This window comes from Acomys minous, assembly GCF_964271855.1.
Source record: "Acomys minous genome assembly, chromosome: 13".
Taxonomy (NCBI): Eukaryota; Metazoa; Chordata; class Mammalia; order Rodentia; family Muridae; genus Acomys; species Acomys minous.
Genome location: NC_140495.1, coordinates 106,032,081 through 106,058,432, shown reverse-complemented (window position 1 = coordinate 106,058,432; position 26,352 = coordinate 106,032,081). Strand labels below are relative to the sequence as shown.

At 50.5% G+C, this 26,352-nt stretch overlaps 1 protein-coding gene and 1 long non-coding RNA gene across 3 annotated transcripts in view; one reads left to right on the top strand and one right to left on the bottom strand.

Moving 5' to 3' along the window:
* Positions 1–6,969: 6,969 nt before the first annotated feature.
* LOC311581255 lies at positions 6,970–9,587 on the bottom strand. The gene is made up of 3 exons (XR_014773715.1): positions 9,204–9,587; positions 8,161–8,439; positions 6,970–7,700 (listed from the first exon to the last, which is right to left on the bottom strand). It is a non-coding gene; the product is annotated as an uncharacterized lncRNA (long non-coding RNA).
* ABCG1 (ATP binding cassette subfamily G member 1) overlaps positions 8,272–26,352 on the top strand; it is a 51,628-nt gene continuing 33,547 nt past the window's right edge. Inside the window, exons 1-2 of one of the 2 annotated variants that reach the window (XM_084753355.1) lie at positions 8,272–8,397; positions 14,514–14,757. In XM_084753355.1, coding sequence (XP_084609481.1) covers positions 8,356–8,397; positions 14,514–14,757 — 286 coding nt within the window. In that variant the 5' untranslated portion in view covers positions 8,272–8,355. Of the gene's footprint in view, positions 8,398–14,167; positions 14,380–14,513; positions 14,758–26,352 lie in introns of those variants that run through there. The other variant, XM_084753356.1, reaches the window with a different exon arrangement.

Genomic DNA, 26,352 nt, shown 5'->3' with positions numbered 1-26,352 from the left:
TATGGCTAATACAGCCATGGGCAGTCATCAGCACACTTAGGGCACACAGGGGGCCAGCATTCTTTAGCTTTGTGTTTTCCTTCAAAATATGGAGAGCAGCCAAGTGAAGATGTTTGTGTCCCCAGCACACAATGAACCACACAGAAGCAGGACAGGCACCAGCCCATGGTCGTCAGAGTGTATCCACACTCACACATGCCCAGAAGTGTGTGTTCACATGTGTGGGCAGTGTCCACACTGGCAGTCGTGTACCTACACTGAGGAGTGTGTCAGCACTGAGAGGCACGTGTCTACATCAACAGGTATGTGTCTGCACTGATAGGCAGTGCCTGTACCGGCAGTCTTATAGCCACATGGACTAGCAGAGTTTACACTAGAGGGAGAGTAACCACTTGAGTGAGGGAGTCAGAGAGACTGAGGGTGCAAGCTTGATTTGCACACACTAGGCAAGACGGAATCCCTCCACCAAGCTGGCACTGTCCTACAGTGGAAGTTTTGATTTCTCTAAAAACCCAGTTATGTTGTGTAAAAAAAAAAAAAATACGTTTTTGCTTTAATCCCAAGTGTGGGGGCTGCCTTGGCTTATCCACAGCTGATAATTGCCTCGTGCAGCTCAGAGAGCGATGTGGTCTTTGCCAGCTGCAGGTAGTTTAATTCTGAGGACTCTGGGAGGATATAAATACCAGAGGCCAGGGGCAGAGAGAACACAGCCAGGTGGCTTCGGGGAGATGTTCAGAGGAGGAAGAAGGCTGCTGGTTTGCTTGCTGTTTGCTGTTTAGTTGGACTGCTGGATATCCTGATGCCCCCAAAGAAGCCAACCCCCTTTCCCTTCTAACCTTCTTTCTCTTCTACCTAGTGTTGGGGCATTGGTGGAAGGGAGGTAGAGGTATAAGAAACCCCATTAAAATACAATAAAAAGTAGTGTTCACACTGTCCTATGGTGGGAATCTGGCTATAGATAAACATGCCTGCATCTTGAGGCTGACATCCGGGCAGGATGACCAGGACAGATGACTCAAGGGGTGCTATGCATTCATACATACAAGAATGCTACACAGGGGTGAGACAGCTTGCAGGAGATAGCCCCAGATACTGAATCTCTAGAACAGATGCCAAGAAGGTAAATTGGAAAGAATGCAGATGCCAAAGATGAGAGGTCCCCATCCTTAGCTTGCCTCCAGCTGGAGCACGCGCGCGCACACACACACACACACACACACACACACACACACACACACACAGACACAGACACACAGACACACGACAGTCCTCACTCGAAGTTGTGATGCCCCCAATTCCTGGAGGGAGCCAAAGCTATGTATTTGGCTCCTAACACCTTCCTGTCCCTTGAGGGTGGGATTCTGGGTGGTCCACCTGTGTCCCCAGTGCTGAGAACAGCTCTGGCACCCGGCGCATCCGGATCTGCTGAGCCCAAGGTGCAATCTTGGTCAGCAAGAGCTGCTCATACTGAAAGAGCTCCGTAGTCAAATAGTGGAAAGTGGGCCACGGGAGTTCTCTCCCAGCCTTTCTGAGCAGCGTGCCCCGACCCTAACAAAGCCAACTCACACTGAAAGTCACATCACCTGAATGCAAAGAAGACCATAAGTCATGGGAAATAACTCATCTGAGCTCTCCTTGGCTAGCTGAAGGCAGACAAGAGAGCTGGTGCAGTGGTTGTCCCTGAGGACTTTTCTGGAGGCCCACTGACCTAAGAAGGGGACCGTCTAAGAGGTCAAGCCAACATCATGCTTGTCCAGCTACCTGCAAATGTTCATCACAGAAGCTACAGCCTCCTCGTGGTGAATCCTACGTGCCTGTCTTGATTGAATCCATCGATACCACATAGTAACTGTAGAGTTCTCACAAGAGACTAAGACCTCAGGGCCCCTCCCTTCCTGCCCTCGCAGCTCACTCACCAGCTACCTGTCCCGAATGGAGAGACTGTATATTCCTTAGGGTGAGATGCTGAGTATAAGGTGCACGCAGAACCAGTGGAAATCCATGTGGTGATTACAGTCAGACGGCAGAGTGTCGAGGAACTCTAACCCAGAACAAGGCTGCTCTGGTAAGAAGAGGTCACATCCAAAGACCTTGTAGGTCTGTGTGGTTGAGCTGAGCCTTTACCCCCAGCACTCAGGAGACGGAGGCATGCAGATCTCTGAGTTCTAGTCAGTGCTGTCCAGGCGGTTCCGTTGAGTCTGTGAGTTGAAAGGCTGTGCAGTGGAGTTGAGTTTGTGGCAGTTCAGTTCATGGAACTCTGAGGCAGTCTTTACTGGGAGAGTTACACAGAGACAGTTTGAAGAGAGAACAAGCTAGCCACAGGTAAAGACAGAATGAGCCAGAGAATGAGAAGGAGCCAGAAGATTAGAAAATATTGTTAAAGTTATAAATGAACAGCAGATGAGGCCAAGCAGAGCAATTCAGTCAGAGGCCAAGAGAGAAACCAGATTGAGTCAGCTAGGAGAGGGTTTTTGAGCCCGAACTGTTGAGTTGAATCAGCCAGCAAGAGTTCAGAAAGAACAAGTAAGGGTGAGCTTACTCAGCAAAAAGCCTCAGAGGCTGAAAATATCCTAGGCCTTGATTAGATTGTATGGAGGCTAGAAGCTTCCAGGACTAGACCTAGGATAGCAGACGGAGGCAGTAAGCCTCTGAGACGACAATTACATCAGGCGAATAAAGGTTACTTTAACAGCAGCGGGTCTGTTGACCTATGGGCTCACAGATATCAAGTCAGCAGTTTGCTGCAGGACAGCCTGGCCATGGATACAGGCTTTGGCTTGTGGTGACTATGTGATCATATCACACAGGGACTGCCGTGGAACCCGGGCGTGGAGATGCTGTGAGACATGAGGACACGTTTATTAGACACAGATGTAGAGCCTGAACTCAGGCTATAAAAACCCAGCACAACACAAGCAGGCCACAGAGGAGTGTAAGAGGTGACAGCTCTTGGCTGTGCCCTGCCCTGGCTGGCTGGATGTCACTCAAAGCCCCCTGATACAGCTTCCCACACCTTCAATCCAGAGTGGGCCCTGCTAACGGCTTAGAGCATCTGGATTTGAGAATGGGTTATCCTAGCCACAAGTTCTGTCTTGGTCAGAGCACACTGAATAGCAAGTACTCCATGGTAGATTCAGCATTTCACACAAAGGATTCCAAGAACCTGGCACACATCCAGAGAAGGAGGGGTAGAAGGGCATGTCCTGCAAGGCTTTGCCGGAGAACTGGGGAGGTGGAGACTGGACAAAGGCGCAGAGGCCTGGACAGATGGTTCATAGCTTGGTTGCCTCTCTGGGGCCTGCGGTGCCAGACGGGAGCCAACTGATCATGTAGCCTTGTGACTGAGAGCAATCAGGATGAGAAGGAGGCAGACGCAGGGGCGTCTTTCTGCTTGCGGCACCTGTCATCAGCCCTCTGTGTCTGCGTGTTCTGCATCTGTAGATTCAAGTAACCTTGGATGAAAAGTGTTAAAAGGCACGCACCTACATCAGATACCACAGCCTTCACGCCCACTTCACGCTAGTCTTTAAAACAAGCTTCTTGAGATTTTTCCACTCATCATCCTTTTTTTTGGGGGGGGGGGCTGAGACATTTTTTACACAACTCTGGGTACGTGCTTTTATAAAATAGGTATATAAATCAAATAGCTGCGGATAAATAAATCACAACTTTCTGATAAAAAAAACCAGTTACACGTATCATCTTTTTTTTGCATACAAGTGAGATAAATGTGTTTCTAACTTAATCCAATCCCTAGGTATACAGGTTTGATGCCTACATGCTGTCCTAGTTTTGTTTCTGTGGCTGTGAGACACAAATACCCTGGCAAAAATCAAATGCAGGAAAGGTTGGGGTGTATCTCTATGGTAGAACTCTGTCTAACATGCCTGAGGCCCAGAGTTCAAGTCACACAATTATTAAAAAAAAAAAACAAAAACAAAAACAAAAACAAAAACCACAACTCGGAGGGAAGAGGGTCTATTTCAGCTCACAGGCCCAGGTTATAGTTTTTCATAGCAGAAAAGCCAACGGCTGCAGGAACTTAAGTCCGTTAGCCCTATCGCATCCACAGTCAAGAACAGAGAGAAGTGAATGCCTAATGTGTGGGTGCTTTTAGTCCTTGCTCGGCTTCCTCTATCCCTGTCAGTTCAGGACCCAAACGCAGGGAATGACGCCTCCCACAGTGGGCTAGGTTTCCAATATCAACTTGGTGTCATCAAGACAGTCCTCTATAGACATGCCTACAGGCCAGCCAGCCAGTCTAGACAATCCTTCATAGACATTCTCCTCCCAAGGGATTCTGGATTTGGGTCAAGCTGACAAAACTGACCATCATCACATCTGCTGGGGAACAATGGCAGAAAAGTATTAAGAGACATTAACTTCCATCATTGAACCATTATGTTTCCATGGGAGCCTATAACTTTGTATGCACAGTAAAAACAAACAAACAAACAAACAAACAAACATACAGTATTTGGAAATCTGCAGTAATGTGTTTTGGGCAGTGTTGTATAGTACCATGGCCTGTGTGGTGCAAAGTGTGTGTGTGTGTGTGTGTGTGTGTGTGTGTGTGTGTGTGTGTTGTAAAGGCTCAAGGCTGTAGTGATATCGTGATGTGCAACCCAGGTGAGTGTTGACAGAAACCCCTTGGGTTCATTATGTGTTTGATTTTGAATGAACTTTTTATACCAGCTTCTTCATGACCCACACATCATGTCTTGCAGCTCCAGATGAAGTATGGACCCCCCCCCCCCCAAATGCTTTCCTCTAAGTGCCGCCAGCACTAAAATGACACTTGCCTCTTATGAGATGTGGTTGTATCATATTAGAAGTGAGTTGGGGATGGGTGCTGAATTCACCGGAGGGAACGGGTGTGTTATAAGCAAACCCTGCATCCTTGCGTACAAGGGATATGGACTTCCACAGAATCTGGCATTGAGTAGGGGTGTGGAAACCAATCTCCCAAAGACAACAAGGATGACAGTGTTTCATAATGGAAAGCTTTCTTTTTGAAACAGGAAGTGGCTGCCTACCAGAGGTCCTCAAGGCCAACCAGTCCCATCTATAGTCATGTCTTGGTAGAAGTTCTCACTGGGGTGTGTCTAGGCTGGACAGCGCTGCCCTGTGCCCGCCTCACATTTGCCGGCCTGGTACTTGTAGTTAGAAGGCCTTCAAGTGGCACAGAATCATCCGGGCTGCAGCTTCCTCTATAGTGCATCAGAACTCAGCTACTTGAGTTTTCCTTCCATGTGACACAGACTGGCAGAGCCCATCAGGGCTAGGCACTACTGGGTACAATGATTGACTGCAGCTGATAGGATTGGGGGCGGGGGTGGGGGGTTTGAGTCTTAGTTAGGGTTTCTATTGCTGCAAGGAAACACCATGACCAAAAGCAAGTTGGGGAGGGAAAGGGTTTATTCAGCTTATTTTATACTGCTGTTCATCACCAAAGTCAGGTCAAGAACTCCAACAGAGTGGGACCTTGGAGGCAGGAGCTGACGCAGAGGCCATGGACAGGTGCTGCTTAGTGGCTTGCTTCCCCTGTCTTGCTCAGTCTTCTTCCTTATAGAACCTAGGACTACCAGCCCAAGGCTTGTACCACCCGCAATGGACTGGACCCTCAATCACTAATTAAGAAAACGCCTTGCAGCCAGATCTTATGGAGGCATTTTCTCAGTTCAGATACCTCTAGTTCGTGTGCCAAGTTGACACACGACTAGACACCACAGAAGGTAACATTCCCTGAAAAAGCCACTGCATGAAGGCAGAGCTATGGAGAAAGCAAGGTAGGTAGGTAGGTAGGTGTGTGTGTGTGTGTATATGTGTCCTTGTCTTTGGCCCTGTCAGGCCTGAGATTTCAGGAATCTTCACTATAGAAAGCAGTGTTCTCGGACAGCCAAAACTGGTTCTCGGTCACTTGCAATGCAAATCTGTCCAACTCTACCCCTCACTTATTCCCTGTTCGGGTATGAGTGGGATGAGAGGAAATAGATCCTTGGTTGGAGGTGGAAAGCATCTATCACTTGCCGGTTCCACCATGGTCCAGGGGGATCACTACCCCATGTACACAATGTGTGAGCAGGAACTCTTTCAGGGGCCCAAGCCACACCAGTGAGGACCCCATGCACGGCTGTGTGCCTCTCTGACTTCCTCCTCGGGGCTCCACACTGACCGCTGACCCCAGAAAGCACTGCCTCCCATTTGAAGCTCCTGACCATCCACTGTGGCCAGGCTGCACTGAGGCTACTTGATGATGGAGGTTAATTGACCTTTGTTTGGATCGAAGGTTGATCAAATGTACATGAGTCAAAAGGGCATAGAAATGGGGAACGGGGTATAGGGCTGAGCAGAGGGGGTTTGAGAAAAAGAAAACTTCCAGAAGAAAATTCCAGATTGACTTCTGGATATAAGGAGAGTAGACATCAGATGCCCACCAGAGAGTAGATGTCTGTGAAAAATAGGCATGCTGACATCATGGCCTTTGTCCTGGTCCCACTGTTCAGGGTTTCCTCTTGTCCATCTGGGCCACTTCTAGGGCAGTGGTGCACCAGGGCAGACAGCAGCCCAGTCTCCAGAAAACGTGCTCACTCCCTGAGAGGTTTGTTTTTGAAACCTTTTCCTAGGATGCCCAGCCTTTGTCCAGCCTCCTTTATACCAGACAGGACACCAGCCCCTCAGGCGTGGAAGCCCACCCTCTCCCTCCCAATCTCAGCCACACCCACCTTCCTTTCAGTGATTCTAGCAAAAAGCTTGACCACAGGTCAAGGATATGAGGGTATTACACCCATTTGCCTGCCCCCTTCTAGGAGAGCAGAAAGTGTCCTGGCACACCCAAGTGTTGGAGCAAGTGGCTCTATTGTGCTGGGAGTGACAGACAATAGTTTCAACAGAAGCCTTAGCTTGGCATTGTTGGGAACAAGCAGAAGAAGCATAGTCTAGGTAACACCATTTTATTTTCAGACTCCGTTTAATCATAGGGAGAAACTAGACTCAAAGTCCCTAGGGGAACTGGGGACTTCCCAATAGCTGTGCAGCCTCTGCTGTAAGGAAACAGTTGCCTGAGTCCAGACATCTCAGGGACAACATGTAAAGAGAAAACTGTCTGAGTCCAGCCATCTCAAGGACAACTTCTCCATCTTGCTGGCAAGTGCCCAGGCCCAGGAATCTACGACTCCAGTCCTAATTGATGTAAATTCCCCTGTTCAACCCCTTATGTCAAGTTACTACAGCCCACCCCGCATCCTCTTGCTTTTATAGTTTCATCCTTTAAATATGTTGTACAACATCCCTTCAGGGTCGCAGCTCAGCTCCCGTCTGTTCTGTGGCCCTGATCGATCAAGTATCGGTTTGATTACAATCAATTTCTGTCACCTGTATTGACCTGGTGTTTGAGTTATGTTGGGTTTAAACGGATCCCACAACAGCATCTGAGGTTAGGATTAGAAGAATGCCAGCTTGCTCATCAGAAAACAGCACACTTACACTTATATCATAGGGGGCGTCAGGAGGTGCTGGGTACAGGAGACACTGGAAACACCCCTGTGGCTTATTTTGAGGTTGGAATGGTGGTGATGGAGGCCTAGGTGTTACCTATAGGAACACCCAGGCTGCCCCAATATGGGAATCACCCCACACTGGAGCTATGGGGAGGGCCCTGCAGCAGTCTTCTTTCCTCTTTTGTTGCCTGGTGCTTCCACCTAGAAGACGGATGCATGACAAAGGCAGTTGGGCTGGAGAGATGGCTCAGTGGTTAAGAGTGCCATCCTGCTCTTCCAGAGGTCCTGAGTTCAATTCCCAGCAACCACATGGTGGCTCACAACCATCTATAATGTAATCTGATACCCTCTTCTGCAGATAAAGTACTCATATGCAATAAATAAAATAAATAAATCTTTAAAAAAAAAAAAAAAAGAACCTTTTCTCCCCACCCTTTTGCTCTCCTCAAGCTACCTCGGGAGGTTTCCTAAATAAGGACCCTATGGTTTGTGGGCACTTCCATTAGCTTGCCTAGGCTTGAGCTAACCCAGCCTCTGTGGAGTCCCTGTATTGGGCTTGCCAGGCCCGGGTGGCCGGGCAGAGCTAGAGGCCTAGCAGATGCCTTCCAGTCCACAGCGTCCTCCAGCCTCTGCAACAGGAGCAAAACAAGAGCACGCTCACCTGTCGGCGCCCCGCCCCCTGCGCGCGAGCCAATCGTGGGCCGGGGCGGGGCCGGGCCACAGTCGGAACGGAGCAGAGCGCCGCGGTGTAGCTGGACCTAACGCAGCCTCATCTCTGCAAACTCGTCCCCGCCGCCCGCAGCTTCGTCCCCGCCGCCGCCACCGCCGCCACCGCCGCTGCCGCCGCCCCTGGGGCATGGCCTGTCTGATGGCCGCTTTCTCGGTCGGCACCGCCATGGTGAGTCGCGCATCCTTTGCACTTGGGGCCGGCCTTTATCTTCTAGGGAAACAGGAAGCACAAAGCCGGGCACGCTGGTCCTCACACCCGCCGCCTAGGAGCTCGTCCTCTGGGTGATAACCCGGGGCACCCTGGAGAGGTGCAGGTCTCTGTTCGCTTCCAACCTGACCACCTAGAGTCTCGGGATGCTCCTGCACTGGTATAGGGCTCTGAGAAGATGGAGGGAATCCGGTGTGGGGACCGGGCAGCGAACAGCCCCACAAGTAGACAAATAGATGGCCTTGACTTGTCCGAGTCCTGAGTGAGGGGTTTGGGTTGTGGGAGCGCACTGGGGAGGGAATGCAGGCCCAGCCCTAGGGAAGGGAGGGTCGGATCTCCCTGGGGAGCTCTGCGGGGCAGGCAGGCGGTGGGCACTTCTTGCGCCACCCTCCGTAGCTCTGGGCACAGTGGATGGGAGGAACAACAAAAAGAGAAACTGCGCCCCACGAAACGGAGCCTGCTCTCCTGCGCTCCCCAGGGACAGCTACTCTTGGAGGAGGCAGCGGAGTCCCAGGGGAGACAGAGGAGGATGAGCCCAGAACCTTGTCAGGGTGAGGACAGAGTGGGGACATTTACCCTCCACCCCCACTCAAGGTAACAGTCTTTAGGCAAAACCCGGGTGCTGCCGAATTAATTGCAAGACAAGCTCTTCTCCCAGAGGTGGGTAAGTGTCTTCTCTTGCACGGTCACTCAAAGCTCCGGGGGGGGGGGGGCGGAAAAAAGCAAACTACAACAAAACCACAGCCCACCGTCCATTTAGTCTCTACCTGCTCCGCCTATCAGGCGGACATTGCGGTTAATATCCTCTTAGGCTGATTTCAGACTGTGTGGAGTCCAAACAAAAAGCCCTCCGTATTTCCACCCGGATCGTCCCTTTCCCTGCCTTCTAGCTTTGTTACTAGCCTGCCTGCTCCTTCCCATACGCTGGAAGCCCACATAGCACAGTCCCTCCCCTTTATTTCATTTTTAGCATCCTGTATTTGAAGTCAGCAGGATTTGACCGACAGTTACCTCTTGCCTTGAGCTCTAGAGGAAAAAAAAAAAAAAAAGCACCGGGCCTTTTGCGCATGCTCTGCTCTGACAACTGCATCCTGTGATTCCAAACAGGTTACTGTAGAACTCGCCTGGAGCCCAGCCCTACGACTCATTATGTAATGATTTCGCGTAAACCGGTAGAATAGAGCAAAGACGCACTGGGGTGGTGGTTAGTAGGGGTGGAGTGAGGTGGGGGGGGGGGGGGAAGACTCCCAAGCTGGTTACCCTCCTTGGGGTGTGCTGTTTCTGAAACGTCAGAGTCAATGAAAACAGGAATCACTTCTCAAGCTTTTATTGGAGTTGATTCCTTGGGAAACACTGAAAAATTGGCCCTTGAGCACTTATCTATCAACTCGAGGATTATGTTGGCAGCGGAAAATTAGGATAATTGATGGTCTTTGCAAAAAGAGGAAGTTTGGTGGGTTCTCTCTGCACATGCCGCCATTTAGAACTCGAGTGTGTGGATAAACGAACCAGAATGCTGTAAGGTGCAGGTTTTTACACTGATTCATAACATTATGGTTTGATACAGCCCAGACCTCTGCTGTGAGGGTCACATATCATGAAAGCTGGGCTTATTCTTTTTTATTATTATTATTACCCAGGAAACCTATTGGTATATTTGAAAAGAATTTTCTTCTGGAAACCTGGCACTCTTGTTTTACTTTTTAAATGTCTGTCTGTCTGTCTGTCTGTGGTTATCAAACCACTCTGGGTCCACGGGTCTCGCCTGTTCTTGGAAGCCAAGAGAGGTCAGCCTGGTTGGGGCCTGCTTGAGAAGTATCAGCGGCTAGAGTTCCAGGTGCTGCAGGCACAAAACAAAGATGAGGTTAATTTTTTAAAAAATGTCCTATCTTAGTTATGACAAGACATCAAGATTTACTTCCTAGTCTCTATTAGCATGGGGTCCTGCTGGTGCTGGCTGAGTGAGCTACAACTCTGAGGGGGACACCCTGGAGGGTGGCCAGAGCATCCAGGAGTATGGAGGTTGCAGAGACATACACGGCGGGCAGGTCTTCCCAAGAGATGGTGGTGCTGGAGCTTCGCAGCATTGTGAGTGGTCACTCAAGCTCAGGGTATGATGTTTGGACACGTTTCCTGTGGAGAATTGCTGAGGTTATGGGTTAGCATGTTTTCCTTGGATGTCCTAAGGTACCACCCAGCTGAGCGTCATAGTTGGCCATGAGGAAGCATTCTTTTGAACGGCCCCCCAGCAATGGTCCCAAGAGGGTCCCCTCTGTACAAAGTCCCCAGGAATAGACTTCCTGCCTTCACCATCTGTTCTGTCAGCAAAAAACACATTCCGTGAAGAGAGGGCACAGTGTCCAGACAGGAAGGTAGGGAAACAGACCAGCCAAGGGGGAGAGCAGGAGGGAATGGGTGTTTGTTTTATTTTTAATGAGCTCAGGAGGCTGAGGCAGAGCTCGCTGTAACCTACATTGCTAGCTACACGCTCTCATCGGAGGATGTGTTTCCAGAGAGCTGGTCTATTTTGGAGTGACAGGCCACTGTCTCATCACATAGGTTTCCATGATTTTATTAATTGGGTGAGGCCACTGGACACCAGTGGAGGAAGGGTGGGGCTGTTCTCTGTGATGGGGGGGGGATGGGGCAGGAAGGCTTCCTGAGTTCCTGTTGGCTGTGCAATTTACTCTAAAGGAGTGTATACAGTGAACCAAGCAATGGTCAAATGGCTGGGTGGGAAGAGGCCAGCTCAGGCTTGGAAGTGTCAGGGAGCTGAGCCCCTTGGGCCACTTCCTGACTGAGGGATCCTAAGCCAGGTGGGCAACCTTGCTGCTTTCCTGTGCTCTTCCAAACTGGAGCTTGGTAGCCTCCCTCCCACCACCAGTGCTGTAAAAATGCTAGGAGCATGGGCTGCAGGCTGGAGTATACGAGGCTGAGTCTTACCCACTGCTGTTTTCGGTCCCCTGCCCAGCATGGACAGGCACGCACATGGCCTTCTTCTCGAACACTCCACATCCTAAGCAGCTGACTCTGGCTTCTTCCAACCTCCCTATTCAGTTTCAATCACCCAGCTAGGCCTACTGGCTGGCATAATGGGCTCCACCCCCACCACTACCACCATTGATTAAGCTCTCCAGTCAGTTCTGCAGGTGACTGACACAGTCTTCTGAGCTTGGAGCTCTAGGCTCGTGTTCCCCTTCAGGGTCCCCAATACTCTTCAAAAATCTCTTTCCTAAAGTCAGCCTCTCTAGTCTCACCTATGCCAGGTACCCTGCTTCCGACCCTCCTATCCCACTCCGCACCCCAGACCACATTCTGACGGATTCTGCTAAAGGTCTGGATCTCCATATCCCACACCCACTGTTCACAAGAGACCCTCTGCAGGGAGCATGGTACACAAGGACCCGCCCCCATCTCATTTTGCTAATCTCAGCCTGGACCATTTCTACAGACAGACTTTGTTGTAGGTGGGGGGTGTGGGGGGGAGCTACCTGTAGCCCCGCCCCCCCCCCCAGGGTCTGATCTGAATCAAATAAACCCCCATGGCCTTTGCCTAATCCTGTTATGGGCTGCTCCCTTTCCTGGGCTCAGTCTTGAACTTGAGCTTGCTAGGGTCAGAGGCCGTGTCTGTGTCTAGCTAGCTGACTGGCTTTATCTAGTATTCAGTCTGTCAAGGGAATGAACGTAGGCATAGTTAGGTCAGGTAGAGAAGGTCAGGATGTTGGCCTGGTGCCTGTCTGATATCTGCCCCCTCCAGCGGGTGGATGGGGTGATGGCTGTGAGGCCTCTTATTCCTGTGGGTTTCAGCGGGAAAGGAGGCAAACCCTTCTTGGCTTTCCTGGGGTTGGACACTTATGGTGGGGACCTGCAGGGAGGGAGGGAGGAACTACCCACAGCAGCTGGGACCTGAAGGCGTAGAGCTCAGGGGGGCTATGATGGAGGAGGGCTGACCACCTCTCCCAGGGTTGGAGCCAAGCCTGGAGTACTTACAAACTCACATGGCAAGGTGGGGTGGGAGGAACATGGCCTTGCCTCAGCTGACTGCCTTGCTGCCTCTCCACAAGAAGGACACCCTGCCTGTAAAGCCGGTACCTGGCACCTCCCAGGCCCCTCCATAGCCCTTGTGCCTATGAACCTGCCACGGCAGCTATAGCCACAAAAGACAGTGGGTAGGGTTGAGGGAAGGCCCCTGTACCTGCTGGGTGCATTTCTCCAGAGCCACTGAACTCTGACAAGGTGACCCACCCCTTCAAGAGGCTTATCAGGGAAGCCTCCTGAGGCCGCACATGGACGCTCTCCACTGGACTCTGTGGGTCTCAAAGTCTTGAGCAAAGTCTTGAACCTGCCCTTCTGGACAGTAAAAAGAACATCTATGATTCATGCTGCTGCCCCAAGCTGGAGTCCAAGAATTGTCTCTACACCTTTATTTTCTTTCACTCAGCAGGAGTGTCAGTGAGAATTAGGAGATGCTCATGGGGCTGGGGGGTGTATTTGTGGTTCACACGTCTTTTTTCCTAAGTGCAAAGCTCCGTTTTCCATCACTAAGAGACTCTGAATCCCTAGGCCCACCTCTTCCATGCCCTATTTGTGTTATGCATCCAGAGCCCCCCCCCAAGCTCACCACTAGACTCTGAACCCCCAAATGCCACAATGTCAGCTCTTCTGTGATTCGTTGCATGCTTTCTGTGGGTGGGAGACGACTTGTCGGGGTTCCAGAGATTTTCGCTGGTGGGTTATTTTTCCTTAAGGCTGGCCTCAAACTCACTTTGTAGCTGAGGATGACTTTGAACTTCGAATCTTCCGTCCTCCGCTTCCCAAGTGCTAGAGTTGTGGCGTGCACTTGGTGCAGGAGGTTCCCACAGTGCTCAGGGGCAGAGCCAGGATTTGTGCGGCGTGCTGGGCAAGCATCCTACCAACTGGGTCACCTTCCCAACCCTCAAGAAGTGAGGACAACAGCAGTGCCTCTTTGTGGCCTTGGTGACCAGAAGTGGTGAGGAGGGGTAGGCTTCCCCCCCCCCCCCCCCCATACACTATCAGCAGCCTGGCTGAGCCTGCAGAAGGCCCACGCTTTTGGACATAGTCCCTAGTCTTGAGGAGACAGCTAGAAACACTTTAGTACAACTTGTCCCTTTAGGGTTCTGCTGTGTTTGGAGGTTCCTGAAGCTTATTGATCAAGCCCAGGTTGCCAAGCCATTAGAAAAGCAAACCCCTTGCTTTGCATAAATACTCCTGGGTCTTGGCCCACCTGCAGTGTGCATTTGATTCCTCGTGAAAGGCTTAAAAGCTAAAGCTAAAGCCTCAAGGCCTCTGTGTATGACAGCGCTGGAGGCTTTTCTGAGGCCCCACCTATGCTAGCTAAGGGTTGCCTTGGTAATTAATACAAGAAGCATCTCGCTGTGTTTTAATGGCCCAGGGTTAGGCTTCTTTCCCACACCCAGCCAGCACCTTAAGTCATTGGTGCCTCAGTTTCCTCACCTGTATAACAGAGAAAATACACAAACTACCGCAGCCCTCCAGTATTATTAGAAAGACACATAAGCGTGGAGTTACAAGGATCTAGGCAATGTGACAGTAAAATGTGATCAGCCACCACAGGCCAGTACTTTAATAATGCTGCCTGGGACACGTCAGAAGGGGGACACAGGAAACACGTGACAACATCTCATTTTAAAAAGGCCGGTTTCAGTTGTTCACTGTTCTTTGTAGCCTCTCGTGTCTTCCCTGAGGTTTTTATGAGTAGACTGGACGGAGGTGACTTTCCATGGTAGCCCATGGAGGAAAGCAAGTCACTTATTAAAGTTTTATGATCAGATTTTGTGATCCTAAAGGAAGACAGTAGATGAGTTTGGCATCTTATCTTAGGTGCCTCTTTTACTAGAAGCAAAAGGGATAGTTTGCTGGGACAGTTCCTGCAGGTGGCCTCTCTCTCCTCCAGGGCCGAAGGTACACTCAAAGTCTAAAAAGTATCTCTATGGATAATTGATGACCCTGAAGCCAGCGGCATGCTTCTTGATGCTCTTTCTCTCCAAGGAGCACATTGAATGCATCTTACTTATCGCCTCTGCTCTCCTTTCTAGACTGCCAGCAGCTACTCTGCAGCAATGACGGAGCCCAAGTCCGTGTGCGTGTCGGTGGATGAGGTTGTGTCCAGCAACGTGGATGACGTGGAGACGGACCTGCTAAACGGGCACCTGAAAAAGGTGGACAATAACCTCACGGAGGCCCAGCGCTTTTCCTCCCTGCCTCGGAGGGCAGCCGTGAACATCGAATTCAAGGACCTTTCCTACTCCGTTCCCGAGGGACCCTGGTGGCGGAAGAAAGGTAGGGAGTGGCAGCGAGTGGGTGGTTGGGCTTCGGGGAGTCGTGAAGGAAACCACAGGTTGTTTGGGGAGAGAGCCTTGGTTTGCAGTTTGTAAGGCTGAGATGTTTTTTTTCTTGCAACACAGCCCTGCCTTCGCCAATCCACAGCTGAATTCTCTCCTGTGAAATAAATACACGGGCTGGATTAGGTGGCCTCAGAGTTCGCAGTGGCTCTCAACTCGGTGGTGTTGGTACAGGTTCCGTGTCCTCTGTTGAAAATGCTTGGGACTAGAAATGCTTCTTGACTGCATATATATTTTGGATTTGGGGAGAATGTACATATCCCTAATGAGGTACCTTGGGGACAGGATGCAAACGTGTCCGTGATATTCTTATGTTTCTTCGACAAGGCATTGTCCAATATTGGGGACTGGATAAAGGATTTCTCAGAGCTCACCCAGCATCAGGGTTTGCTTGGTATTAGCACGAGGGTCCTCCCTAGCAGGCACTCAGTTTACGCCCATCTTTTAAAGAGGAATAGCTTTCCAGCCATTCAGAGAAAGTGGGGTGCTGCCTCCCAAGTGTCAACTGTTGAAGAGCATTCCAGGGTGTGGCATAGCCTTTCTGGGAACCAACTGTTTTTTTTTTTTTTTTTAGATCTTTGGAAGGACTCGTTAATGCATGGTGCTGGTGGCCCATAGAGGGAAAAACAGCCTGCCATAAAAATAAGCTGTGTCCATTAAAATGGGAGGGTGGGGAAGAGGAGGTCCCAGAAAACCGTGTCATGAGGGGCCTTGTCATATGCAAAAGGACCTTGATGGTCCCAATTGCTCAACCACAATTCCCTCATTCTCGGCTGCCTGAGGTTTGAGTGCACAGGTCTTTCTTTTTGTCTCACTTGGTTTGGTTTTGTTGTTTATTTTCAAGACAGAGTTTCTCTGTGTAGCCTTGGCTGTCCTGGACTCGCTTTTGTAGACCAGGCTGGTCTCGAACTCACAGAGAGCCGCCTACCTCTGTCTCCCCGAGCGCTGGGGATTATAGGCAAGCACTACCACCCAGCTTGAGTGCATGCACCTTTCTGACTGGTTTTTTTTTGTTTCCCAGTCTAGTCTGCTGTTTGAAGAAGTCACTGGGTAGCTGGGGAACAGACCAGGCAGTCCCTGGAGTCTACTGAGTCACCACATGCAAATTAGAAACTTGAAAGGAACCTGGGACATCCAAAATGAATCAGGTCCCACCAGAAGACTGATATTTTTTTGAGGTGGGGGCGGGGTTGGGGGTAGGGCACTCTTAACTTAAATATTGCCACAACATATTTTTTTTTTGCAAGAGGACCAAGTTATATTCTTTTTTTAAGTTTTTCATCGTCTCCTCTTTTCCTCCCCTCCCTTTTTTTTCTTTTCTTTTTTTTTTTTTTTCCCTTGCCCCTTGAAGCTAAGCCTGTGAGATCATTGGCATGGGCAATCTGGTGTTGGTGGTAAACACAATTTTGGAAACCTGAGAAGCCAATCCCCCAGGTCCTCAAAGCTCGGTGGTTGTTTAACAATTGTGTCTGGGTGTGCACAGCCAGGAACAGGCCCAGTCCCCTCTCAAAGGCTGATTGTAGGGCACTGTTATCGGATACTCACGTTTCCAGGTGCCAGCCTCTTTTGTTAAGAAAGAAACTGCGCCAGGCTCAGCCATGGGCCCATTCTGTGGAGCCTGCTCCAATTGCAAAGTAAGAATATACAGATTTTACAGGAAAAAAAATGTACCAAATGGGGCTCATTGGTTAGTGTGGACAAATCATGGCACACCTGTGAGGCACACAGTGATTGATCTCTGCACATGTGCTGTATGTGGTCTTGGGGGTTTGAAAACCCACGCTGTAGGGGAGGACACCTTGCCATGTAGGAGTTCGGAGGTTTGAAGCCTTGTGTGTTGCTTGCTTATCTCACCTACTGCAACAAAATGCCTGACAGGAAGAAGTTAAGGGAGAAAGGGTTTGTTTTGGCTCAGAGGTGGCGGGTTACAGGCCATCATGGCAGAACAGTCATGGCAACAGGAACATGAGGCAGCTGTATCCGATCTGCATGAGGTCAGAAAGCAGGGAGAAACAATGGTGGTTTTCTACTCTCTTTCTTCTTTTTATTCAGTCCAGGACCCCAGCCCATGGCATGCTGCTACCCACATTTAGGGTGGATCCTCCCACCCCAGTTGACCTAATCTAGGTAACAGTCCCTCACAGAAGCGCCCAGATATCTGTCTCCATGGGTGTTCTAAATCCTATCAAGCCGACACTCAGATGAGCCATCAAACCATGGGAGCATCTTGAGTTGAAATCCAGGGGCAACCCTCTAGGTGCTGCGTCCGCCTCCGTAAACAGGGCGCATTCACCATCAGAGTCAGCCAACAAGTAGTGGAATCTTAACAAGGCTGAGACACTTAACAAGTGTCCCTTCTCAGCACCTTCATGGCTATTCAGCCGGGTGGCTGCTTGCCCTGTAGTAACCTCTGTGGGTTCAGGCATGGGAGGAGCTGAGCGTGAGCCCTGCGGGACTTGCTCATGAGTCAGAGGATGGCAGACATGCTCAATCTGGTATGTCCCTGCTGTTGGGTTTTTTTTTTTTTAATCTGCAGTAGTGTGTTTCAGGCAGTGTTGTGTAGTGTGATGGCTTGTGTGGTGATTGCCAACTCGGTGGAGCTCAAGATGGTGGCCAGGCCTTGCCCACTTCTGAGCCATATGGCTCACCTTCATGCAGCCAGCAGGGAAACAGGGCTCTTCCTGGAGGCTCCGGTGCCCCCCCCCCCCCCGGGAAATAGTCATTAGCCTGCAAGGCCCATTCAGTAAACTCTAGTCATTTGTCCCATCAGCTGCAAATGGGGTGAGTTGCAGACACCCCTATAACTTCCCTCTTAGCACCAGTGCGCTCTTCAGTGCTACCTCTTGGTGACTCTGAACTTCCTCAACACACAGGAAGAAGCAGGCCATTGATAAAGTGCACATTTTTTTACCCAGAACCAGGCATCAGGCTGGCTGACACACCCTACACCTCTGGATCCCCTGCCTTTTCCCCACATGAACCCCCACCCCCCACCCCCCCCACCCCCCCGCTGCCACCTCTGCTCCTGAATGTCCAAAGATCCCGCTGTGGGACCTTTTCCTCTCTCGTTCCTCAGATTAGATATAGTTAGGACTACACTACACAATCGAGGTGATGGTTTCAAGGCGCATTCTTCACGAGACAAATACTGATTAAAAACCCCTACTATGCAGAGGGAAAGGTACCTTCAAATCAGATATGTCTGTTGCTAGAGCTTTGCTCCTGCGAGAAAAGGTGTGAAAGGGCTCTCCAGAGTCAAGGAAGGCGCTCTGTCTGGCTGTTTCTCATGAGCTCCCGCAGTAACTGGACTGGTGCGCTTATATCCTGGCTGCCTCTTTCTCTCTCTTCTCCTCCCCCAAATCCCCCCCCCAATAGTGATTTTTGAATCTGCCATCCTCTCTCTGAGGCTCCAAGGTGACCTTCAGCGTAGAAGCCACTTCTCATACGCTGCCACCTGATTAGTTTTGCTGTCTGTATATCGAGTCGACTGGTTGTTGGCTTTTAAGATTCGCCCCATGTGCTGAGCTGACTGTAACTCCCGGGGCTGGCTGCCACACAGCACTGCTGGAGGGAAGGCTCCCAACTTGACTTGTAGGAGTGAGGGGCTCTAGGAGGGCGTCTAGCCTGTCGGGTTTATAGGTTGAGAAGGGCAGTAGGAGTCTGGGAGCAGAGGCCGTTTGCCCAAAGTCAAAGCTAGAGAGGGGGCTGTTCTCTCCCATTACCCAGATGGATGCTGGACTACTTATTCTGTAGACACTCCTCCCCCCCCCAACTCCCCCTCCCCCTCGACTTTCCCCCTCCCCCAGTGGAAACCACTTCCTTCCTTAATTCCTCCCAGAATGTGGAGCTACCACACTGGCCCTTCTGAAGTCAGTGACACTATAAATACTTTGTCATGTTAAAGAAAGCAGGAACAGTAAGAGGATGCAAAGCCTGTCTGTCCTGCTGGGAGGAAAGGGAGTCAGGGAGAGGCAGTACCACCCGTAGCTTTAGGAGTTACCATTCTGTCTCTCTAGCATCTAGGAACTGGACGGACTGCTAAGAATTGACAGCGGTGCTTAACCAAACATGTATTTTTTCAATTGTACTTAAGTTTTCATCTTATGATTAATGATGTCTTTGGAGGAAAAACTAGATCATGTAATAGATTCCTGGTAGGGAACGTAATTGTGAAAGGAGCCTGTCTCGGGAGGAAACAGCTCACCCCAAGGAGCATCTCACCGGCTTCTGATCTGGTAATTACTCTCCCTCAAGGAACCCACTCACGTAGTGTGAGCTGATGGGACAAATGACTCGGAACAATCTCGCCTTTGGTGCCGTCACACTGGCTGTTGTGCTAGGGGACTAATGGGAGCGGTGCCCCCCCCAAAGGCCACAGTGACTGTGGGAGACAACCTGTGCTTCCTGGATGGTGTCGTTGCTAAGCATCCCCCTAAAGAGAATGAATACACATGGCAGAACTGAGGAGCTGAGAGCGATGGGGTCTTATGCTGTTCCACGGTTCTTTTCCATTACGACGTGGTCGGCTGACATCACAGAATGGCTGGGGTACTCTGTCTACTGTCCCCTCTGCCACCCAGACACCTCTGAGTGGTTTCCTGCATAGCTGACTGACTAAGGGAACTTCTTCAGCTAGCTTGGCTCAGAACACCGCAGGAGGTGTTCTGACCCCCTCTGCCCATCTCAAGGTCGTGGCTGCAGGAAAGACCAACTTGAAACCAGCTTGTCGTGTTTCAAACCAAGATCAGTTCCCTGCAAGGAACCTCATGAGTGCTTCCCCTGGTGGGGGAGGGGGTGGGAGACTCACCTTGGACCACCACAGTACAGATGGAATTATTTGTGGTTGTCCTGGCTGCCCCTGAGACAGGCAGTTCACCCTGGACCGCCACAATACAGATGTGCTTGTCCTGGTTCCTACCTCATGGTCCTGCTTGGATGTAACCTTTGATATGGCCATCTAATGGGCTTTGCAATTTCATCCTCCTCCGGAGAGATGTGTCTGTCCTGCATCCTTGCCAGAGAAGGGGGCTGATGGCAGGGAGCAACTCTCTCTCTAGCCAACAGCATGGCTCTTAGGAATTAAATACACCTGCAGAGGTCACCTAGCTGTGAGGTTTACGTTGAGAACAAATGCAATCAAGCCCGGGCCTTCCACACATTTTCCTTCCTGCCCTTTAGCCAGGCCAGGCCATGTCTCCGCGTGCCACATGCCATGGACAGAGTAGAATACACCACAGCCTATGCTGAAACCGAATCCACCGGTTCCAGCCCTGCCAAACCAACCAGGAAGGAGTTAAGCAGTCCAGGCAACTCCAAGCCCGATTATGTGTATTGGTTTGCTTCTGAGTTATGAAAGGCCTTTGAACGCCCTTCTCAAATTGAGGTTTGCTTTCTCTTAATTTCCATCACTATTTCACAAGGCTTGTCATTACAGGCTGGCTAAAATGAGTGGAATGTGCCATTAATAAACCCCTTTCAGGAATTCCATTAGGAGACTTGGACTTCAACCAAATGCCCAAGATCAGGAATGGGAAAGGGAGCCCAGGCTCTAGGGATCCCCAGGACAGTGTTGGGTTGCTCAGGTTTTAAGGGGGATTCACGGGCCCTTAGCATGGAAGAATTCCATTGACCCTCTTGGCCTGTCTAGTGCTGGGCTTTCTTTTGGGCCCAAACAGAAATTGCTTTTGAACACACTGTTTGCTTTATTTAGGCTCCCTTTCAGGCAGCGTGTACCCCAGGCCACTTGCAGAGACTTCTTGTGACTTGAAGTGTTTTTGGCGAGTACCCCAGTGGCCATCTGCTGCCTTCGTGAACTCTTAGGTCAGTTCCTACCCTTCAGTATTTGGTGACTCCTGGGGACAGATGGGTAGGCCATCTGTTCGGGGTCCTCAAAGCAGCACCCTTGGTGATAAGGAACTTCTTTGGTGGTCTAAGAATAGACTTTGAGGGACTGATGATAGACTCGCCAGACAGAGCAGTGAGAGCCATTGACTTGCTAGTTTATGGTCTCAGCAGCCAAGGTCTTGGGTCTCCCCTCTTTTGGCTGGCACACCTTTTCCATCTAGTCTGCCCACAGGAGGAGCCAGCTATCTCCAGGTAAGGTCTGGAGTCAGAGGGAGTGTTTCCAAAGCATTGTGTGGTCAGGGCTGACACCTCTGGACATGGGTCAGGTGCACCGATGACATTGACCCTGGGTTCTTATTTTCCTGGGTGCTCTGTCTGGCTGTTTCTTTATTTGGGCATGTGACCCCGTTGTCACTTTCCCAAGACTGGCCCTGTTCTTGGGCCATCTGGCCTCCGTAGGATGGCTTTGCAGGCCTGTGCACTGCTGTTGGGCAGGTGTTGGTGTCACTATTTCATTTTCCAAGGACATTCTTGCTACGTTTGCCCTGTTTGCTTGCATTTAGCACCTCAGTGTGGGCTTGCATCCAGAAACCTTCACCTTCTGAGGCAAAAGACCTTTCTAAACTGAAGCCCATTCTCCTGGTTCAAGAAATAACCGCGGCTGACAGCTTGCCGAACATAAAAGCGATCCTTTTGTTTATAAACTGGCAGGCTAACAGTGTTTAGTAACCACACACCTGCTCTCTTTGAGTTCAGTTCTAGCTTCAACAGATTCCCTCGTTTAAGGAAAAGGGGCAACCACGTGGGTCAGATTAGATATAGTTAAGACTACACTACACAATCGAGGTGATGGTTTCAAGGCGCATTCTTCACGAGACAAATGCTGATTAAAAACCCCTACTATGCAGAGGAAAAGGTACCTTCAAATCAGATATGTCTGTTGCTAGAGCTTTGCTCCTGCGAGAAAAGGTGTGAAAGGGCTCTCCAGAGTCAAGGAAGGTTAACATGCCTGCTAGGTCCATCCTACATGACCCAAAGCCAATAGTTTCGCCATCCACTGAGCCCAGCTGTGTGTTGGTAGCCACCTCTGCGCAGTGGGGTAAGTGGCATTTGGTGTCAATGCGGCTGTGATTATGTCCAGCCAAGACATATATTTAGAATCTAGATCTTGGAGCCAACAAGAGCCTCTGGCCTACCCTGGCCTGAACTCTCGTGTTGGGGGGGGGGGGGAGGCAGGGGTGGGGGCAGGCCATCTGCATCATCCTACCCCATAAGTCAGCCCGTGTGATCATTTCAGCCGTCAAGGAACTGAGACTCCAGGACAGCACAGGTGTGCTTGCACAAGGCTCATTCTTAGAAAATGTTTGTGAACTAAGATTAGTGTTTGGGTAAGGCTCATGAGTCGACTCTGCTTCTGGGACTCTGTAGCCTGGCTCACAAATCAGGCAGTATAAGAGCCTACCCAGGGACAAAACAAAACAATAACCAAGTGCATCAGGGTGGGTAGCCTTGATGGGGGACAGGAGGGACGTGACATGCAGCCATCGGGGAAATGGGGTTTCAGGTTTGCTTTGTGGTTACACAGCACAGTGATGCTTGTGGGCAGCAGGGCAGGGGCCGAGCCAGAAGGTTCTCTGTAACTGGTAAGGGTAGATGGAGCTCAGAGGAGGAACAGCCTACGTCACCTGCTCTGTGCCTGTCATGTGGCAACTGGTGGCTCTGCCCAGAAGCCCCTGGGCCGGGCATCCCAGCATGGCTTGTGGGAGGTCTCCGTCTTACGCCTCTTCTCCCACTTTTGAGAGAGTCGTGCTTATTTCCAATTAAAAATAGCAAATGTTTACTGTTTTCTTTCCCACATTGTCTCATTACCCCAGAGCTTAACTCCTGCCTCAAAATGTTTCAGGAGGCCCAGACGCACGCACGTAAGATGACCTGTACTGTGTTCTTGCTCAGGAGATAAGCACTGTGGGTGTCCACAAAAAGACCTCTTTGCCTCTATCAGTGAAGGTTCTGGGGGCGGTGGGGGGAGGGGGGCCGGGAGGGGGCTGATCTTTCAGGCTTGGGCAAGAGGCAGCTTTGGCCTCTGCCTAGAGTCCAGAACCCCTCCACTGCCTGCTGGGCACATTGGATCTCTGCTCACTCTCCAAGATGGAGTTTATACATCTTTACCCAGAGAGAAATGGGGGGGGGGAGGGGGGCAGGGGCGGAGGAGGGGAGTAATAGAGAGAGAGACATGAATGTGAACATCAGGAATATGAATGAGAAAATAGTTCATTCCAGCCAACTGTCATCTTCATGGCCCCAGTATTGGAGGCACTGGCCAAGGGACAGGTTTTTAATTGCTTAGAACACCCCTCCCTCCCTCTGTGGTTCTGGGCACATCCTACAGGCAGCCAGGACACACTGGCTCCATCGCTCACATGTAAACCTGGCTGCAGGCTCGGCGGAGGCTGCCGCAGGATTTCTGAGTTCTTAGGCAACTGAATTCTCAATGACTGGAAGGAGATACAGCAGGGAGCTGTCTTCCTCTAGCGTGCAGGTGCGGGCGGGGCAGGTGTGTGCTGCTGCGCAGGCGCAGTGCATGCCTGCCCGCCGCCGCCGCCGCCGCCGCCGCCGCCGCCGCCGCCGCCTGCGCCGGGGTTACTATCGGTCAATGCTCGCTAGTAACCTCCAGCTGGCGGCCGCGGGGAGCTGCGCGATTGGCTGCTCGCGCTACTGTTGCTAAGAGAAGGATGTTGCTGCACTAGAGGGCTCAAGTGGTCCTGATGCTCCGCATTCCTGTGAAGTGCAAAGCCCCTGGTCACTTCTCCACCCCAAGTCCGAAAGGCACCCAAACTGAGAGCTCTTCCAACATGTTTCCTGTTTAAGCTTAATTGGGGTTTGTGGCTGGGTGGAAATAACACAGCAGATACCAGAACTCTACGACCTTCTCTGCATGCTGGCTATGGCCTTGAAGTTTTGATCAGTCTTGTGGGGTCGGGGTGCTTCTAAAAGGCTGTTTAAAGTCAAAGAGAGCTTATGGCTCCAGGTCACAGCCTCTTCGAAGAGACACTGCTGGTCCTTGACTCCTTGGAAATGGTCCTATTCACTTCTAAGTTCAGAACAGGAGAAGGCATAAGAGGCAGCTCTCTCTCTATGACCAGCCTTGGAAAAGGACCAAGACGGGTTCCCAAACCTCGGAATTTCCCTTTGAGACTGGTTTGCGGATCTACTAAGCCAGCTGGAATCCAGAGGGCTCCCCTGCCCCCGGCTGAGTCACTTCTACCCTGGGCATGTCGGAGGATGAGCAATACTGAACTCCAGGAGTGCACTTTGTCATGTCTTTGGCTCTGTGTCCTCATAGATGTAAGAAAAGCACAGTTTCTCCCATTTGCCTAACTGGAAGGCCCGGGACTGGCTGGGAGGAACAGGAGGTGCCATGTTGTGCCCTCCCAGGGGACCCTGGCCTTCTTGAGCCGTTCGCCTGATAGCTCCTTTGGGCTTAATTTAGCCACCTTGTAAAGTGCTAAGCACTATCACACATATGATCTGTTCAACCTTTGGGGCTCCTGCCTTAATGCAAGGAGACCCCTTGGGGCTGGTGACTTCTCTGGCTTGTGTTTTCACTGCTTGCTTCTCTGCCTCAGTTTTTTGTTTTGTTTTGTTTTGTTTTGTTTGTGGTTGTAGAGTTAACATTTTGCGAGAGGGACGACAGCTCCAGAGTGTCAATCCTCTGAACCGACAGCAGACTGAAGCGAGCTGCAAATTTGTGGCAGAGAGTAACAGTGACACAGTGAACCCTCTTCTGTTTCCTGGGGCTTGTCAGGGAGGCGGGCGGAAACCTCTCCCTGAAAGAAGGAAGTGTGCATGAGCGATAACTGCAGTGTTGCTGAAGACACTGACACATGACCACACGCCCAGCAACCCCATGTGGAAGTGCCCTTAGCTCCCCGTTTTGTGAGGGACAGAAGAGAGGCTGTTAGCCTTCTGTTAGAAGGCTCTGAGCTCTGTTCCCTGTATAGACTGAAGGAACTTCCTGGAGACACTTGTGCCTTCTCCACGGCCAACAGACTTTAACAACGGTCCCCAAAACATTGGAATTTCCCCAGGAATCTCAGGCTGACAGAAGGAAAAGCCAGAGAGGAACTTTCCCCGCCACCCCCACCCCAGGACTAGATTTCACACCTCTCTGACAGCCTGTCAGACCACCTTGCAGGAGAACCCAGAGCCTAGACATTGACTGGTCCATGGTGGGTGGGCAGACATTTTGACTGGGATGCTCAGTTATAATACACTCTCTGTCCCTCTACTTAAACCTGAGCCTGAAGGTGGACTTTGGGGTCACTGGACCTTTTATTTGTTTTCCCAATGTGGCTACATTACATTTTCTTTCTCTGCTGTTCAGTATTATTTTGTCTCTTTAATCAACATTCAGGGCAGGTGGCTGAACATGGCTTGTTAGGGCCACCAGGGGTGGGTCAGTGTCCCTAACAACTCCAGTCCTGTCCCTCTCAGGGACCCTCTGCTGCCGTCCTAAGGCTTTCTGCTTGTGTCTTCCTGGTGGCGAATATCAGAACTGAGTCAACCTTCATTTCAGAGGCGTTGATAAACACGCCTTACTTAGGACTCGGCAGTGCCCCATACAGGACAGGTCATAGCTGTGTCACACCTGAGAGGCCCTCTGAGAACTTTCAGGTCATTGGATGATGAGTTTTGTATCTCGGAGACTATTTATATTTAGGCATCGGCATTTGTGAGTGGCTGGGTGGAAATTTCCAGCCTTGAAACAGAGCTGGGTAGGCAAAGTTACACTTCAGAATCTGCCTCCCGAGAGAGGTTAATGTAGGTCATTCAGGGAGGATGTGAGACTATCAGGCCCCACGTATTTTCGTCTTGTGGCTGGATCTTCATGTGTGAACATGAGAAAGCTGTACCCATGGCTCTAGTTGTACCCACAGCTCTAACTGGCAGCCGCAACGGGGACAGAAGTAGGGCTGGCGGAGAAGCAGCCTCAACCCCCGAGGCCAGGTCGGAGTGTAAGCATTGCTCTTGGGTCTGTGACTAGTAACAGTAAGTTCCATAATCTTATATAGTTACAGAAAATGCATTTCTCTTTTTTCTTAAAGAAAAAAAAAAGACTAAAATAAATTAAACAACAATCTGAACTTAGTTTGAATTTCAACTTCCCTGTCTCTTTTCTTGATAAAATGCTTCTAACTCTTTAACATCATTCCAGTCAACGTAAAGGCCAAAGTAAGGACTCTGGTGCTTGCAAATGTAGGTGTAAAAGTCCACTCACCAGCAGGACACTGGTAGCCTTTACCTTCCCTATAAAGTAGGGAGTCGTAGCAGCAATAAGCCAGATCTTAGTGGGTCAAAGAGCTTGACACCTACAGAGCATTATGTCACACAGGCAGGACTGAACAAACAGTATTATGTGTGACATCAGAAACTAATAATAATAGATTCAATAAATAAAGTGGATTAAAAGCTTTTTAGTCATTTTAAAAGAAAGTGTGTTGTGACACCAGGCTTCAGATATCAGTGAGCATGGCTGTTGGCTGATCCTGGCTTAGCCTCTCCTAGGCTATGGGTCCCCAAAGCCCTTGGGTGTCTGTTCTGGGAGCCTCACTCCTGCCTTGTGACAAGAGATGTGTTCAAGACCTGATCAAGGTCACAAGTCTGTGGGTGGTAGAGCCTCAAATGATCT